This window comes from Desmodus rotundus, chromosome 5 (assembly GCF_022682495.2).
Source record: "Desmodus rotundus isolate HL8 chromosome 5, HLdesRot8A.1, whole genome shotgun sequence".
Taxonomy (NCBI): Eukaryota; Metazoa; Chordata; class Mammalia; order Chiroptera; family Phyllostomidae; genus Desmodus; species Desmodus rotundus.
Genome location: NC_071391.1, coordinates 130,762,154 through 130,775,645, shown reverse-complemented (window position 1 = coordinate 130,775,645; position 13,492 = coordinate 130,762,154). Strand labels below are relative to the sequence as shown.

The following is a 13,492-nucleotide window of genomic DNA, read 5'->3' as shown; positions in this document are numbered from 1 at the left end:
ACAAGAATCAACCAATGAATGCATGAATGAGTGGACCAACTCCATGTTTCTCTTCCTTTTTCCATTAGAAATTTATATGACAAGTGCCTTTTCTCAATGGAGGGTTTTGCATACATATTTGAAGTCTTTTTTTTAAGGTCATATTTGAATTCCTAATACATATCACCTATTTGTATTGGGTTGGCCAAAAAGTCTGTTTAGTTTTTTTTGTAAAATAGAAGACATTTTTCATTTTCACCACTAACTTTATTGATTCGGATATTTTGAGTATGTTGGCTGTCTCCCTCTATTGGCTTCTAGTGGTAGAAGAGTATGTCGGCTGTCTCCCTCTATTGGCTTCTAGTGGGTAGAAGCCAGGGGTGCTGCTAAACATCTTTTGATGCATAGGACAGCCCTACAGCAAAGAATTATTCGGCCAAAATGTCAATAGTACCATAATTTTGCAAACCACTTTTGACACGTTTGACAAGTCACAGCACCTTCTCCATACACTGCACAAATCTTTTTCTGCATTTCAGTCACGTTTTTACCTTTCTTGAAATAACAAACCATAATAGGCTGAAAAGGTTGCATATCTTCTTCCATCTTCAATTTTAAAATGGCTGCAGAAAAACTCACCAATTTTTGTTTTTTTAAATGCATGCTGACAGGACAGCTGTCACAACACAATCTAACAAACTTGTTTCAAGTGAAGTTAAAGACAGCTAAGCATTGTTAGAGCCATCATATGGAAAAAAATGTAACAGGCTTTTTGGCCTATTTAATATTCTGAGAAATGAGAGCCTGAGTTTTGTGTGTGTTACTAGGTTACAATGGGAGACAATGTTGTGAAAGTGAGTTCCAGGAGCAGTAAAGAGAGAGTTTTGCTAACAAAAGTAAGCTCCAGGTAACTTTGAATCTTTGTTATGATTTTTACTGTTTTGGAGTCTCCAAATCCTAGCTTCTCTTTAATTCAGTATTGTTTAACTCCTCCATTTTTGTCATATTTTCCCCTATTCAATGAAAATAAATATCCATGTTCCTGGGTCTTTTGGAACAGGACCCCCCTATAAATGTTGATGGCATACCACATTATGTTCACATATTTTCTTAACTAATTTATCACTGAAAGCTAGAGAGGTATATAAATAGGGATCACAAAGTAGTCCCTTCCCCTTGATATTTTGTTAACAGTTGCATGTCATATGGTGGTAGAAGAGTCACTGGGGAGTCACCAACTCCTTTGGACCTAGGTTCATTTGTAAAATAAAAGGCTAAATCTTTGAATTCACCTACGTGACTGTGAACTACAGTGTGTGAATCTTGGATAGGCCCATTATATTTGAGGGAATAGCTACTACAGTTAACTCTTTACATCTTTATGTAACAGATTATATACAATTTCATTATACAAAACAATCTTTTATACCTCCTGAAGATTCAGGGTGGTGAAGATGGTTAAGGTCAGGTGGTTTTTGAAATATATTGTAGGAAGATATTGTGCTTGAGTCAGAGAAACCTGGATTTCTGCTAGTTATTAGTAACTGTATGCAAGTTACTATGGAAACAAGCTTACAGGCATTATATTGAGAAAATGCGTCCATATGTAAAGTGCCTGGAACATCCTCTTTAGATATTCATTCATGAATGTTAGTACTTTTCTTGTTGCACAGGACAAGTGAAATGTCTTCTGGAAAACTAATATTGAAAATGTTGTAAAACATTTAAAAAGCTATATAGCTGAGTAAATTACAAAGTAAGGTGTTAATAAATAGAAAAACATGAAAAGGACTACTATTCCTACTATGTAGGACAGCTTTATTTTTATTCTGTATTTAGTCATGCCTGGGTTTGAAGGATTTTTATTAATTTTCTTTTAGATTTATGTGATACTGAAATTCTTTTCATATTGAAAGATTTTTAGAGACTATATATCCTATTGAGAAAGAAATCATCTGTAATTAGAAATAATCCGATTAGTTTGAATCAAGGCTAATTCTACATGAATTAAAAATGTATATGGATAATTCCTGCTTGAGTGGCATCATCAACATTATTCAGTGGCTACCTTTGTTTAGGTTACAAGACAGGAGGGAAAAAAAGCTGTATAGCACATGACCTAGCAAATGATCAGGTAATGCCATTTCTTAGTTAAAAAATTTACAGTTCTAAAAGCCATTTCAAACACCAAGCCTTCACTTTATATGTTTGTTAATTTGTCATATCAGAAAACCCATCTTTCAAAAAAATTTCAGTATAAGATTAATACAAAGTAAATGACAAGCTACATTGCTAGAGGATTTATATTATCTAATTTATGATTTTTTAGCTGAATGAGTTTTTTCTGTGTAGTAAAATGCATTTATTCAAAAAGGATAGGTACAGTACATTATAATTCCAAGGAAATGTTTATATTAAAAATACTAATTTTTTGGCTTAAATTGGAAAGGGTATTATTTAATACCAAAACAAGGAAATTCACAATCAAGACTGAAATCTTATCTAACTGTATATTTCTAATTATACATTATTTTAAGCTTGTATATTTTTAAACCATGGTTACAGAATTATTGTATAGGAATATATTAAATGTATACCTTATTATATGTCCTGAACTTTTAGTGTCTCTATAACTTCAAAATAGTATTGTGATATGAAGCAACAAAATCTTCTGTTTTTACTCTGATAAAAAACCAAGCTGTGAACCGAGTCTTTCATTGTATTTTTTCTTTAAAGAACTAACTTCTTATGAGCAAGTGTTCATTGTCATATAGTTAGGGAATCATTATATTACTAAAACTTGGATTTTTTCTTTAACTATACCCTAATATTTTGAATACGTATGTGTTTCAGGACACTTGCAATTAAACTACAAATTGTGACGTCTTGACTACAACATTAAAAATAAATGAGATCTTCCAAGTAAATATGTTTCCAAATCATATTGTAACTGTATACTGAAACTGTTCTCTGAAGACAGAAATTTCTGCTTCTTTGGAAAAAGCAATGATCAGTTCTTTATAAGCAATTGAGGTTCTGTTTTCCTTCTAAACGTTCTTTTACTAATTTTTCCAAAGAGAAAAGATGCTCATCTGCTTCTTCTGGCACAAGATTTCTAATAGAATTTGCAAGTTCAAAAAGATACTCTGTATTTCTTCCACTTGGACCAGCTGCATTAAAAATTTGTTCAGCAATGTCTTCCAGAGGTGCAGGACCAAGATAATTAGGATTATCACATGTTCCAATATATAGCAACACACTGAATGGTTTTGTAGTGGGATCTTTTGGGTAAAAAGTGACTGTTGTGGTCCTATAGCCTCCTTTTTCTCTGAAGTCAAGGTATGCTTTCACTTCTTCTTCCTTTCCTACTGGCAGTTTGTAAGCAACACCCCATACACAATCCTATTGAAAAATGAAAAGAATATATTATTTATTATTTACAAGGTTAACACAGGTGAAAATATGTTGTGATCAAAAAAAAAATCTTATGTATTCTTAGAAATCAGTGCAATTCCCTTTACTTAGTGCATTGAAGAGGTACATACTAAACAATACAGGAAATCATTTTAAACTTTTCAACCAGAAAAAATTATTTCCTTGCACACCAGGATATTTATCTTTGTTTAAATTTTTGAAAGTATGTCTTTTATCTAATGAGTTGGAAATTAAAAAATAACAGGTCTTCATTTGGTCATTAGAACAGTAGTTCTAAAAATTTGAATCCATAGGCACTTCACTAGTGGTATAGGGCAGTAGTTCCTAAACTCCTGCATGGAATGTTATAGCCACCCTGGAGTCTACCTCAAAGGCTGTGTGGATATGATTTCTGGGGTGCTGGCACCGAGGGTTTGGATACTCCGATCCCCTCCCTTCAGCTAGGGGCTGAGCATCACTTATCTTTTTACATATTAGTTGTTACCTTTTTTTTCTTTTTTTCAGAAAGGGTTCTGTTTTAAAGACCCTGAAGTAATCAATTACTTAAGGCCATAGCAGTTTCATATTATTGGTTCGTTTCTTCAGTGCCTAAACTTTCAAATATCCTTCGTAAATATCTCCATCCAGAGTACTACATGACAGCCTCTTTTTGTCAAGAGACTCCCAAGAACAAAGTGTCAGTAAAAATAATGTACTTTAGCAGCAATTATTTTTTAGTATTAATAAAATATCAGTGGGAAGACGAAAAGCTGATAGAATCAAAGTGTTGGCATAGGTAAAATGGGTTGCCTCATACAACCACATCAAAATTACAACTAAAATATAGAACAACCATCAACTCAGAACCATTAGAAACTGAGATGAATGAAAGTCTGACAACTAAGGAATTAAAGAAATCACATCCATCAAGACTGGTAGTGGGTTGGAGACATGGAATTGGCTGGTCCCACATTCATGTGTGGTGGATGAAAATTTGGGAGGAATATCTCAGGAGCAAGGAGTCCCAACCCCACACCAGACCCCCTTCAGCGTAGGGTTCTAGCACTAGGAAGATAAGTCCCCATAACTTATGGCTGCAAAAACCAGTGGGGACTCTTGGTGGAAGAAACTTCTGGAGTCTCAAGCAGTTCCTCTGAAAGAACCCACACACAGACTTAGTCAGACTTGCTCACTCTGAGCTCCAGCAATGAGGCAACAGCTTGAAAGGCACCAGTAGCGTACAGGGAGGAACTGAAGTGTCTGGCATCAAGGCAAGAGCTGGGGGACAGCTTTGTCTCAGGCAGAAAGGTGGGCAGAGGCCAATGTTCCTTTTCTGAACCCTCCCCACACAGAGCCACAGAGCTGACAGGTAGGTGCCATATCTGAGACTCCATCAACCTGGCTAACACTGTCTGCCCTGTGCTGGAGATGCCTTGAGACTCCGGTCCCACCCAACTTAAGGGCCCACCCAAGCTGTTAATAACGACTTTTCCATATGAATGGCTGATCTTGGCTCATGCTTCACAACTTCCAAAATCCCAACAAACACGCAACAGTTACCTTCAGTGAGCTTGCAGCCCCTGTACCTCTTGTGAGGTGGCTCCAGGCACTGCACTAGCAGCAGCCAGCCTAGATTCATAGCTTGGCTTCACCTGGGAATCTCCAAGCCCAGCACAAGTAGCAGCCACCTCAGATTGCTTTAGAGCTCATGCAGGGTGGCCCTGGGCAGAACACAGGTGGAGGCTGACCTTGGCCTGCACCACATGGGAAACCCCAGAGCCTGCACACCCAGTGGATAGCTACACACTATGTCGGAGCACCACCACACTGCCCTGCATAGCAGATCCTCTGCAGTGGGCGGAGGTTGGTGGTCAGTGGTCACAGCCAGTCCTTGCAGCTGACTAGCCTGGGTAAATCCCTCCCATTGATCTGCCAACAGCAATCAAGGCTCAACTACAGGTAGAGTGTGTACTCAGACCACACGAAGGGTGCAACTTGAATTACCCAGCTTGGGTGATAGAGGAGGCTGTGCCACTGGACACCTGGTACGTTAGGCCATGCTGCCAAGACAGGGAGTCATAGCAGCGCTACCTAATACATAGAAACAAACACAGGGAGACTGCCAAAATGAGGAGACAAAGAAACATGGCCTAAATGAAAGAACAGATCAAAACTCCAGAAGAAGAACTAAATGAAATGGAGATAAGCAATCTACTAGATGCAGAGTTCAAAACACTGGTTATAAGGATGCTCAAGGAACTTAGTGAGGACCTCAACAGCATAAAAAGAGATCCAGCCAGAAACAAAGGATACACTAATTGAAATAAATAACAATTTACAGGAAAATAACAGTATTATGGTTGAAACTGAGAAATCATTGATTTGGAACATAAGGAAGCAGAAAACAAACACAGCGACAAGAAGGAAAAATAATCCAATAAAATGAGGATTGTGTAAGTAGCCTCATGGACATCTTCAAGTGTTTCAACATTCACATCATAGGGGTGCCAGAAGGAGAAGAGAAAGAGAAAGAAATTGGAAATCTGTTTGAAAAAATAATGAAAGAAAACTTCCCTAATTTGGTGAGGGAAATAAACATGCAAGTCCAGGAAGCACAGTGAGTCCCAAACAAGATGTATGCAGAGGCCCACTCCAAGATGCATCATAATTGAAATGTCAAATGTTTAAGATAGTGAGTGAATCTTAAAGGCAGCAAGAGAAAAGCAGTTAGTTACCTATGGGGGAGTTCCCATAAGATTTTCAGCTGATTTCTCAAAAGAAAATTTTCAGGCTAGAAGGGATTGGCAAGAAATATTCAAAGTCATGAAAAGCAGGCACCTAAAACCAAGATTGCTCTACCCAACAAAGGTATCATTTAGAATCAAAGGGTAGATAAAGAGCTTCACAGACAAAAAAAACCAAAGGAATTCACCATCACCAAACCGTTATCATATGAAATGCTAAAGGGACTTATTTCAGAAAAAGATCAAAACTATGAACAATAAAATGGCAATAAATACATATCTATCAACAACTAAAATCAAACTAAGTAAACAAGAAGAACAGAGACAGAATCATGGATATAGAGAGTGTTTTGATGGTTGCCAGATGGCAGGATGGTATGGGTGAAGAGGTGAGGGGATTGAGAAGTACAAATGTAGTTACAGAATAGCCATGGGGATGTAAAATATGGTATAGAAAATGAAGTAGCCAAAAAACTTATACACATGACTTATGTACATGAAAAATGGTGGGGGGACTGCCTGAGGGAGTAGGGGACATTGGGTGGAGGGGGGAAAACGGAGTAAATTGGGACAACTGTAACAGCATAATCAATAAAATATAATTACAAAATATATCTGTGATACAAGCAAGATTTACAGTTTGTAATACGGGTTTTCTAGTTTCTTGACAATTTATTTATTAAAATTTACATTGCTAAAGCATCTTCTTGAGTGAATTATCATTCTGTAGAAACAGTATCATTTATTAACTTTAATTAAAAGTTATAGTTACTAGTGTAAAGCCATTTTTATAGATGCTTTTCCTAATGTAAATTATGAAAGCATTTCATAATTTTATCATTAATCATCTGCTGTTGCTAGCTGCTGATTTGTGTGTATCAAAGTCCTTTCCAAATTTAAATCTTTTAACTTCACAGTATAAAACTTTAAATCTATACCTCAATTAAATGACTGAAAATATTTAAGAAACAGAGGACTATTGAGGAAATAAAAGTTTTCTAGAGCTTCCAACCTGTTACAAAGCCTGTTGTGCTATTGATAAATTTAGACAATAAAGAAGGTAATCTTTCTTGCTTGGGATTTTTGCTGAAAATACTAGACTCCTAGCAAATGTGTGGAGAGCTTTAAGCATTCCATTTGATTGTTTGTTTGTTTTTTTTTTTTTAAAGAGGTTCCTACAGTCTAGTTAACGTAGACTTTCTGATCTTTCTCCCCATGTCTCTCAGCATTTTTTTAGAATATATTTTATTAATTATGCTATTATAGTTGTCCCATTTACCCCCTCTTTATTCCTGCACTCCCCCCACCCGCATTCCCTCTCCTTAGTTCATGTCCATGGGTTGTACATATAAGTTCTTTGGCTCCTCCATTTCCTATACTATTCTTAACCTCCCCCCAGTCTATTTTGTACCTACCATTTATGCTTCTTATTCCCTGTACCTTTTCCCCCATTCTCCTCTTGCCCCCTCCCTGCTGATAACCCTCCATGTGATCTCCATTTCTGTGATTCTGTTCCAGTTCTAGTTGTTTGCTTTTGGTTTTTTTTGGTCCAGTTGTTGATAGGTGTGAGTTTGTTGTCATTTTGCTGTTCATATTTTTGATCATCTTCTTTTTCTTAGATAATTTAACTCCTTTGTTGTCGGACTTTCATACAGTTTGAATTTCTGGCAGTTTTGGTTATTTTTTGTTTTTAAATTTGTTGTCCTTTTGGTTGTGAGAGGAAGGAAAGTGTATCTACCTATGCCTCCATCTTGGCTGGAAGTCTCGGGTCCCATTTGATTCTTAGTTGGTAGTTGGGCTGGATCCATTCATGTCAAAGAGGACCGCAAAATACTCAATCAACAAACTCATTAAGAAAAACAAATGAGACTACATGCTATTTGGTTTTCTTTTGTTGTTCTACGTTCCAACTTTTTCCAACAGGTGAATACAGAGAGAAATTCTAGATCTAGTTCAGTTCAAATCATCTGTAATGACTTAATACAATTTCATTTTTTATTAAAACTGAGAAACATTTCAACAGCTTATATGATGAAAGGCTATAAAAAAAATTATACCATACCCCAGGATCTTCAACAAGAGTCACAACTCTTCCAGGCTGTTTTAAAAAAAGTAAAAAAAAAAATGTTTTTTTCCTGAATCAAAGTTCATCAACTACCCAAACATTAGCAATTTTATTGACATGCAATATTTTAACTTCATTTGCTCATACGAAAGCTCTTATGTTTTTGATAACTTTTAAAGTGAATTAAGTACAAGAATCTACTTTATCCAAACTATCTTGGCCTTTCTAAGCTATTCCCTTCAACTTGTATGTATTAGGTATATATTATGTCGACTTAAAATGGATATGTTAAAAAACACACCTGAGACTAAGGCTTATCTGAAATGAAAGGCAGAAGGAATAGACAGTTATAAATAAAAGTTTTGACAGAAGGAAGAGGCAGTTTTAAATGAAAATATATAAAGTTTATTAGGGGACAAAACATGGCACTCCAAGGTGCTTTTTATAGGGAAGTGGTTCTTAAACTCAAGATCAAAATTACTGGAGGGCTTGATAAAGACATTGCTAGGTCACAGTCTCAGAGTTTCTGACTTGTATAATTGCTGCTTGGTGCCAAAGGTTATTCCTGTACTGATATGTTAAAATCATTAGTGAGAGTGTTGAGTTAATGAACCATGATTTTACTTACTCGATGCCCATTGTCTAGCGTATACCCTAAATCTTTAAGATTATTGGTGTCATTCTTGTTGTTGTTTCCTTCTAGTCTTTGTCTACTTGTATAGATAATTTGTAATCATGGAATATATAGCATTTTTGGGTTTTGTTTATTTCCTTGTTAGTCTTCTCACAAATTTCAATAGTTGTGTAATATTCTATAATCAGTGAAGTGTAAACATTCCCGTGTTTACAGTAGGACATTTAGATTTGATTTGTTTCCTACATAAGGTAATGTTACAGTGAGAGTACATACAGTGGCGTGGGTCATGTAGGTACTGCCGTAATACTTCCCATTTCTAAGTGAATTAGCTGTTTCTAAGTGAACTCGGTGTTGTAGAGAAGATAAAACCTTGATTCTTACTTCCAAGAGCGTATACTGGAATAAGAAGTGGACATGTGAAGTAGGTAGAGAATACTTAACGGCCAAGATGTATGGTATTTATTAAGTGCAATAAGAATTCTGAGTCTTGAGTGGTCAGAATGGAACATAAAATTCTGGCATAAAGGCACTGTGATAGAGCAGTGAGGGCCTAGAGGCAGAATTATACCAGGCCAAGTGTCTGACTTTAGCAAAGGGTCCCCCACGTAGGGAAGATGATTCAGAAAGATAATTGCAGAAATATGAGAGAGTTCAGCTTTAAAAAGCCAAAGAATAGAGTTGAAATTAGGGGACAGTGGGAAATAAGAAGCTGCTGAAATTTGGGAGAAGAAGGGAATAAGAAGCCACTCTAGAACTTACTTCTCATAAATTTTCTGGCATGATGAAAGAAGTGTTTTGGGAAGATCATTGTGGGAAAGTGTATAGTATGCAGAGTAGAGTTGGAAGGAGGTGGATTCTCATTAAGAAATATAGTGGTCCAGGTGACAAGTTCTGTACTGCATCTTTCCTTGCCATCCTTTTACATCCAGCCAAGTCATCAATTCTTGATAGCCCTGTCTTCTGATAATCTTCTGCATCTGGTTCCTTTTCATCCTTCAGGGGCTTTCTTAGGGATCTCACTGCCTGTTTCTAGTTTTGCTTCCCTTCAGTCTGTTCTCTACTTGGGCCTAGAGTAACTTTCCAGTGCAAAAATTGGGCCACTCCTGGTCTTTGAATTTTTCAGGGTTATATTCTACAGGATAAAATACAGATTCCTTAGCATGACTTAACTGCAAACCTTACTTCTTACCACTTTTCTCCTCAAGCTATACTGAATCATTTATAACTTTTACAAACATTTATACTTTTGGATGTACCGCTACCCAGTGTGGAATGCCCTTTCTTTTATATTTCTGTGATATCCTTCTGCCACTTTCTCTATAAAGGCTTGGCTGACTCCCCAGATGACTGCAACAGTAGCTCCTTCTCCTAAACTCTCATTGTACCTTTTATTAATTTTCTTTATAGTACTACCTAAGTATTGTTCTTTGCATAGGCATCCCCCACTTATATGTAAGTGCTCAGTAGTAATTGTTGAAAGGAAGAGGAGGGGTAGTAGAATCTTGGACTTAGTTGGTGGCAGTTGAAACAGGAAACAGTTTTATATGGGGAATCATCTTAATGGAAAAATTAATGGATCCCTGTGACTGCTTATGTATGAATGACATAGACTGCTGGCAAATACTGACATACTTACAAGGAAATATTTTCTAAAACTTAAGTTTTTTCTCCCTAAAATGTAAATATGTGTTATTGAGAAACAATGTAAATTTGTAAATGCACTAAATTGCTTTTTTTGGAGGATTGAAACTGAAGGAGGGGTCTTTCTTAGTGGAACTGGAGGATGTTGTCCAGTTCCACTGTGAGTCATCGTGGGTGCTTTCATTGGGTAATAGGTAATGTTTCCGATCTAGAAAAGTTAAGAGATTTAGTAAATATTCATGATTATCTTGTATTACTAATATGTTTCCTCTTCTTTGAAATTGAAATTTATAGTTTTATTTTCTCTGATGTGAAAAAAATTTCACATTTAAATCTTTAATTTGACGAGAAATTGCCAGTTTGTTATGTATAAATGAGATGTTTGATTAAACTTAGTAAAAGATTAAAGTTTAATAAAGCCAGAAAGAAAGCATAAATTAATAAAGCAAGTACGTTCATTATTTTTTCCCACAAATAACACATTGCAGTATGTGGAAATAAGTTTAATGTTTGTTTAATAATACTACTTTTCATACATAGTAATGACTGATTTATGGAGAGCATATGTTGCTGTAATAAAACACAGTCCCATATAGCATCTATGTTATTCTTTTAATTTGCAGGATATTTCTGTAAGCTTTTGTATTCTTGTTTGTCAGACAGTTAATATTTACCTAAGGTTGGTGATCCATTATAATGAAAAATGTGAAGCAAAATTATGTTTTTTCCATTTTTTTAAACAGAGCATTATACTTAGAAAATGTTTAGTACTTAGACTTTAATTTGCTATGATGGGTTGTTTAAATAAAAGTAGATGTAAAAGTATTACATTTAAAAACTATTGCGATTCCCCTAACTTTCCTGCCTTTTAGTAAATTTAAGTAAAAAGAGAGATACTGGCTTTTATAGTTGCCTTCTTTTAAAGAACTGTGTTGTTTTGACTTGGCAATTTCTTATCAGTCTGTTCTCACACTGTACATATCTCAATGTACTGTGTAACAAATGTGTACATTTTGGTTGAGGCTAGAGTAGTAAAATACACTATTATAACTTTATTTGTAAATATTTAATACTTGGTCATTAACCCCTGACCAGTGTGACTCGGTTGGGCATCGTCCTGCGAAGTGACGGGTAAGTTCCATCAGGCCACATGCCTCAGTTGCGTGTTCAGCCCGGGCTCAGAGCTCATAGTAGAAGCAACTGATCGATGTTTCTCTCTCACATTGATGTTTCTCTCCCCTTCTTTCTCCCTCCCTTCCCCTTGCTCTAAAAATAAATAAAATCTTTAAAAAAATCATTAAAACTAGAGGCTAGGCTAAGGCTTTTCTTTTCAGAATGGCAATATTAAGTGTTCATGCCTGATAACTCAAAAGACATTTTATTTAACTTAGTTCCTTAAAGTCTTAAATACTGTTTTATAACATTCTTAGAGATGAACTTTGGCCATGAAGTTTCTCTGTGGGCCTATAAATGTGTATTTGCTCTAAGTCACTCCCCTGTTTTCAAGTCATCTATTTACCTTAAAGCCAAATTCTTAATTACTCAACTCTAGTTGAGAGACAAAATGGCTTCTGACTCAGGTTCTTTTTGTGACTTTAATCCTATGTCTCTTTGTGAGCCGGTACTGTATGGCCTTTCTCACTTCCTCTTTCCACAACTGCAGGTATTTCTTTGGAATTAGCCATAATCTCTTTCTACAACTGATTTCTAGCATTTTAGGTATTGTGCTTTGGGGCAATATTAATCTCTTTAAAAAGCAGTAATTGAACTCATAACTTTCAGAGTATTTTAGAGAACATAAGCAATAAAAAATGTTAAACTCTTTTAAAAGTTAGGAGGTTAATTAAAATGAATGTTTGAATTATCCAAATTGTTAGTTATCCCAAACTAAAGGTTACTTATGGAGTGTTTGTTTTACAGCCACTACAAGGCTGATTTCCAGAAGCAGTGAGCTGCGACTAATATTCTGTACAAATAGATTGAGATGAATGTCTTTGGGTGACTGACTGAAAAATGGATCAAAGAACTTATATTTCACATTTATAGTTTAGAGAAGAACCGTCGAGAAACATTAAAATAATGCTGGATATAGTAATGGATACTGTGAACTCAGGTAACAAACCAGGAGCTCTTTACTGTAACTTTGCTAGTACAGTACCTGACAACCAGAGCATTTGAAGCTTCATAATAACCCCAGTTAATTTTGGAAACCAGTTCTCTGACTGCAGGTGTTATAAAATAAACCTTTGGAAAGATATTAAAGAAAACCCAGAAATAACACACACGTTTAAATTCAAACCAATGAAAGTCTGCCAAAATGCAGAAATGCCAACGGATTTAATTGCCAAAAAGCTGAGCAAGTTGATATTAGTATTTGAACTCCGTTGTGACTCAAAGATTGATCTTACCACTTTTTTTTTTTTTTTTGGCAGAGGTTGCCAAGACAGAGGGCCCCTTGGCAGCACGTCAGCTTTGTGCGAGCCTGTGTGCTTGTGCCCACGTTTCTTGAAGCCTGCTCAAAAAACTAACCACTAGAGTCTCAAGCGGATTTGGAAGGCGTACCCCAGGTTTGGGAGAGGTGGGAGTCAGGTAGCTGAGGAAGATGCACAAATGTCACAGCATTATCCCTAACCCACATACTTGGCCCTATAAAGCTTTAGGGCGTGGGTCCCGCAGAGATGGGCAAGCCGGTGGGGAATAGCGCTCTGGGGACAATAAGTGTAGGGCACTGGCTGGCGGCTCACCTTGCCCGGGACTCCACGGTGGTCTGTACTGCCTTGCCAGAAGCGCCTGCTGTAGCCTGTGATGCATCCGACCAGCTTGTCCTGATATGGGAAATCCACCTTCCAGATCAGGGACCCGTAACCAAAAACCCACATTTTTTGCCTGCACCTTAGCGGCGACAGTGGCGGGAGTGCTGGCCGGGTCCTCAGCTCGTCCTAGGCGAGTTACCGGCTGAGTAGGGCGCAAGCGCGGTAGGAGCGATGCCTGGTTGGTGGCGCAAAATACACT

At 36.7% G+C, this 13,492-nt stretch overlaps 2 protein-coding genes across 4 annotated transcripts in view; one reads left to right on the top strand and one right to left on the bottom strand.

The window, feature by feature from the left end:
* ASB3 (ankyrin repeat and SOCS box containing 3) overlaps window positions 1–13,492 on the top strand; it is an 87,950-nt gene that overhangs the window by 855 nt on the left and 73,603 nt on the right. The window lies entirely within an intron of this gene.
* Window positions 6–13,451, bottom strand: CHAC2 (ChaC glutathione specific gamma-glutamylcyclotransferase 2). The gene is made up of 3 exons (XM_024552803.4): window positions 13,225–13,451; window positions 8,200–8,235; window positions 6–3,381 (listed from the first exon to the last, which is right to left on the bottom strand). Exons 1-3 carry the CDS (start codon window positions 13,357–13,359, stop codon window positions 2,998–3,000), a joined length of 555 nt encoding a protein of 184 aa, XP_024408571.1. The 5' UTR covers window positions 13,360–13,451; the 3' UTR covers window positions 6–2,997.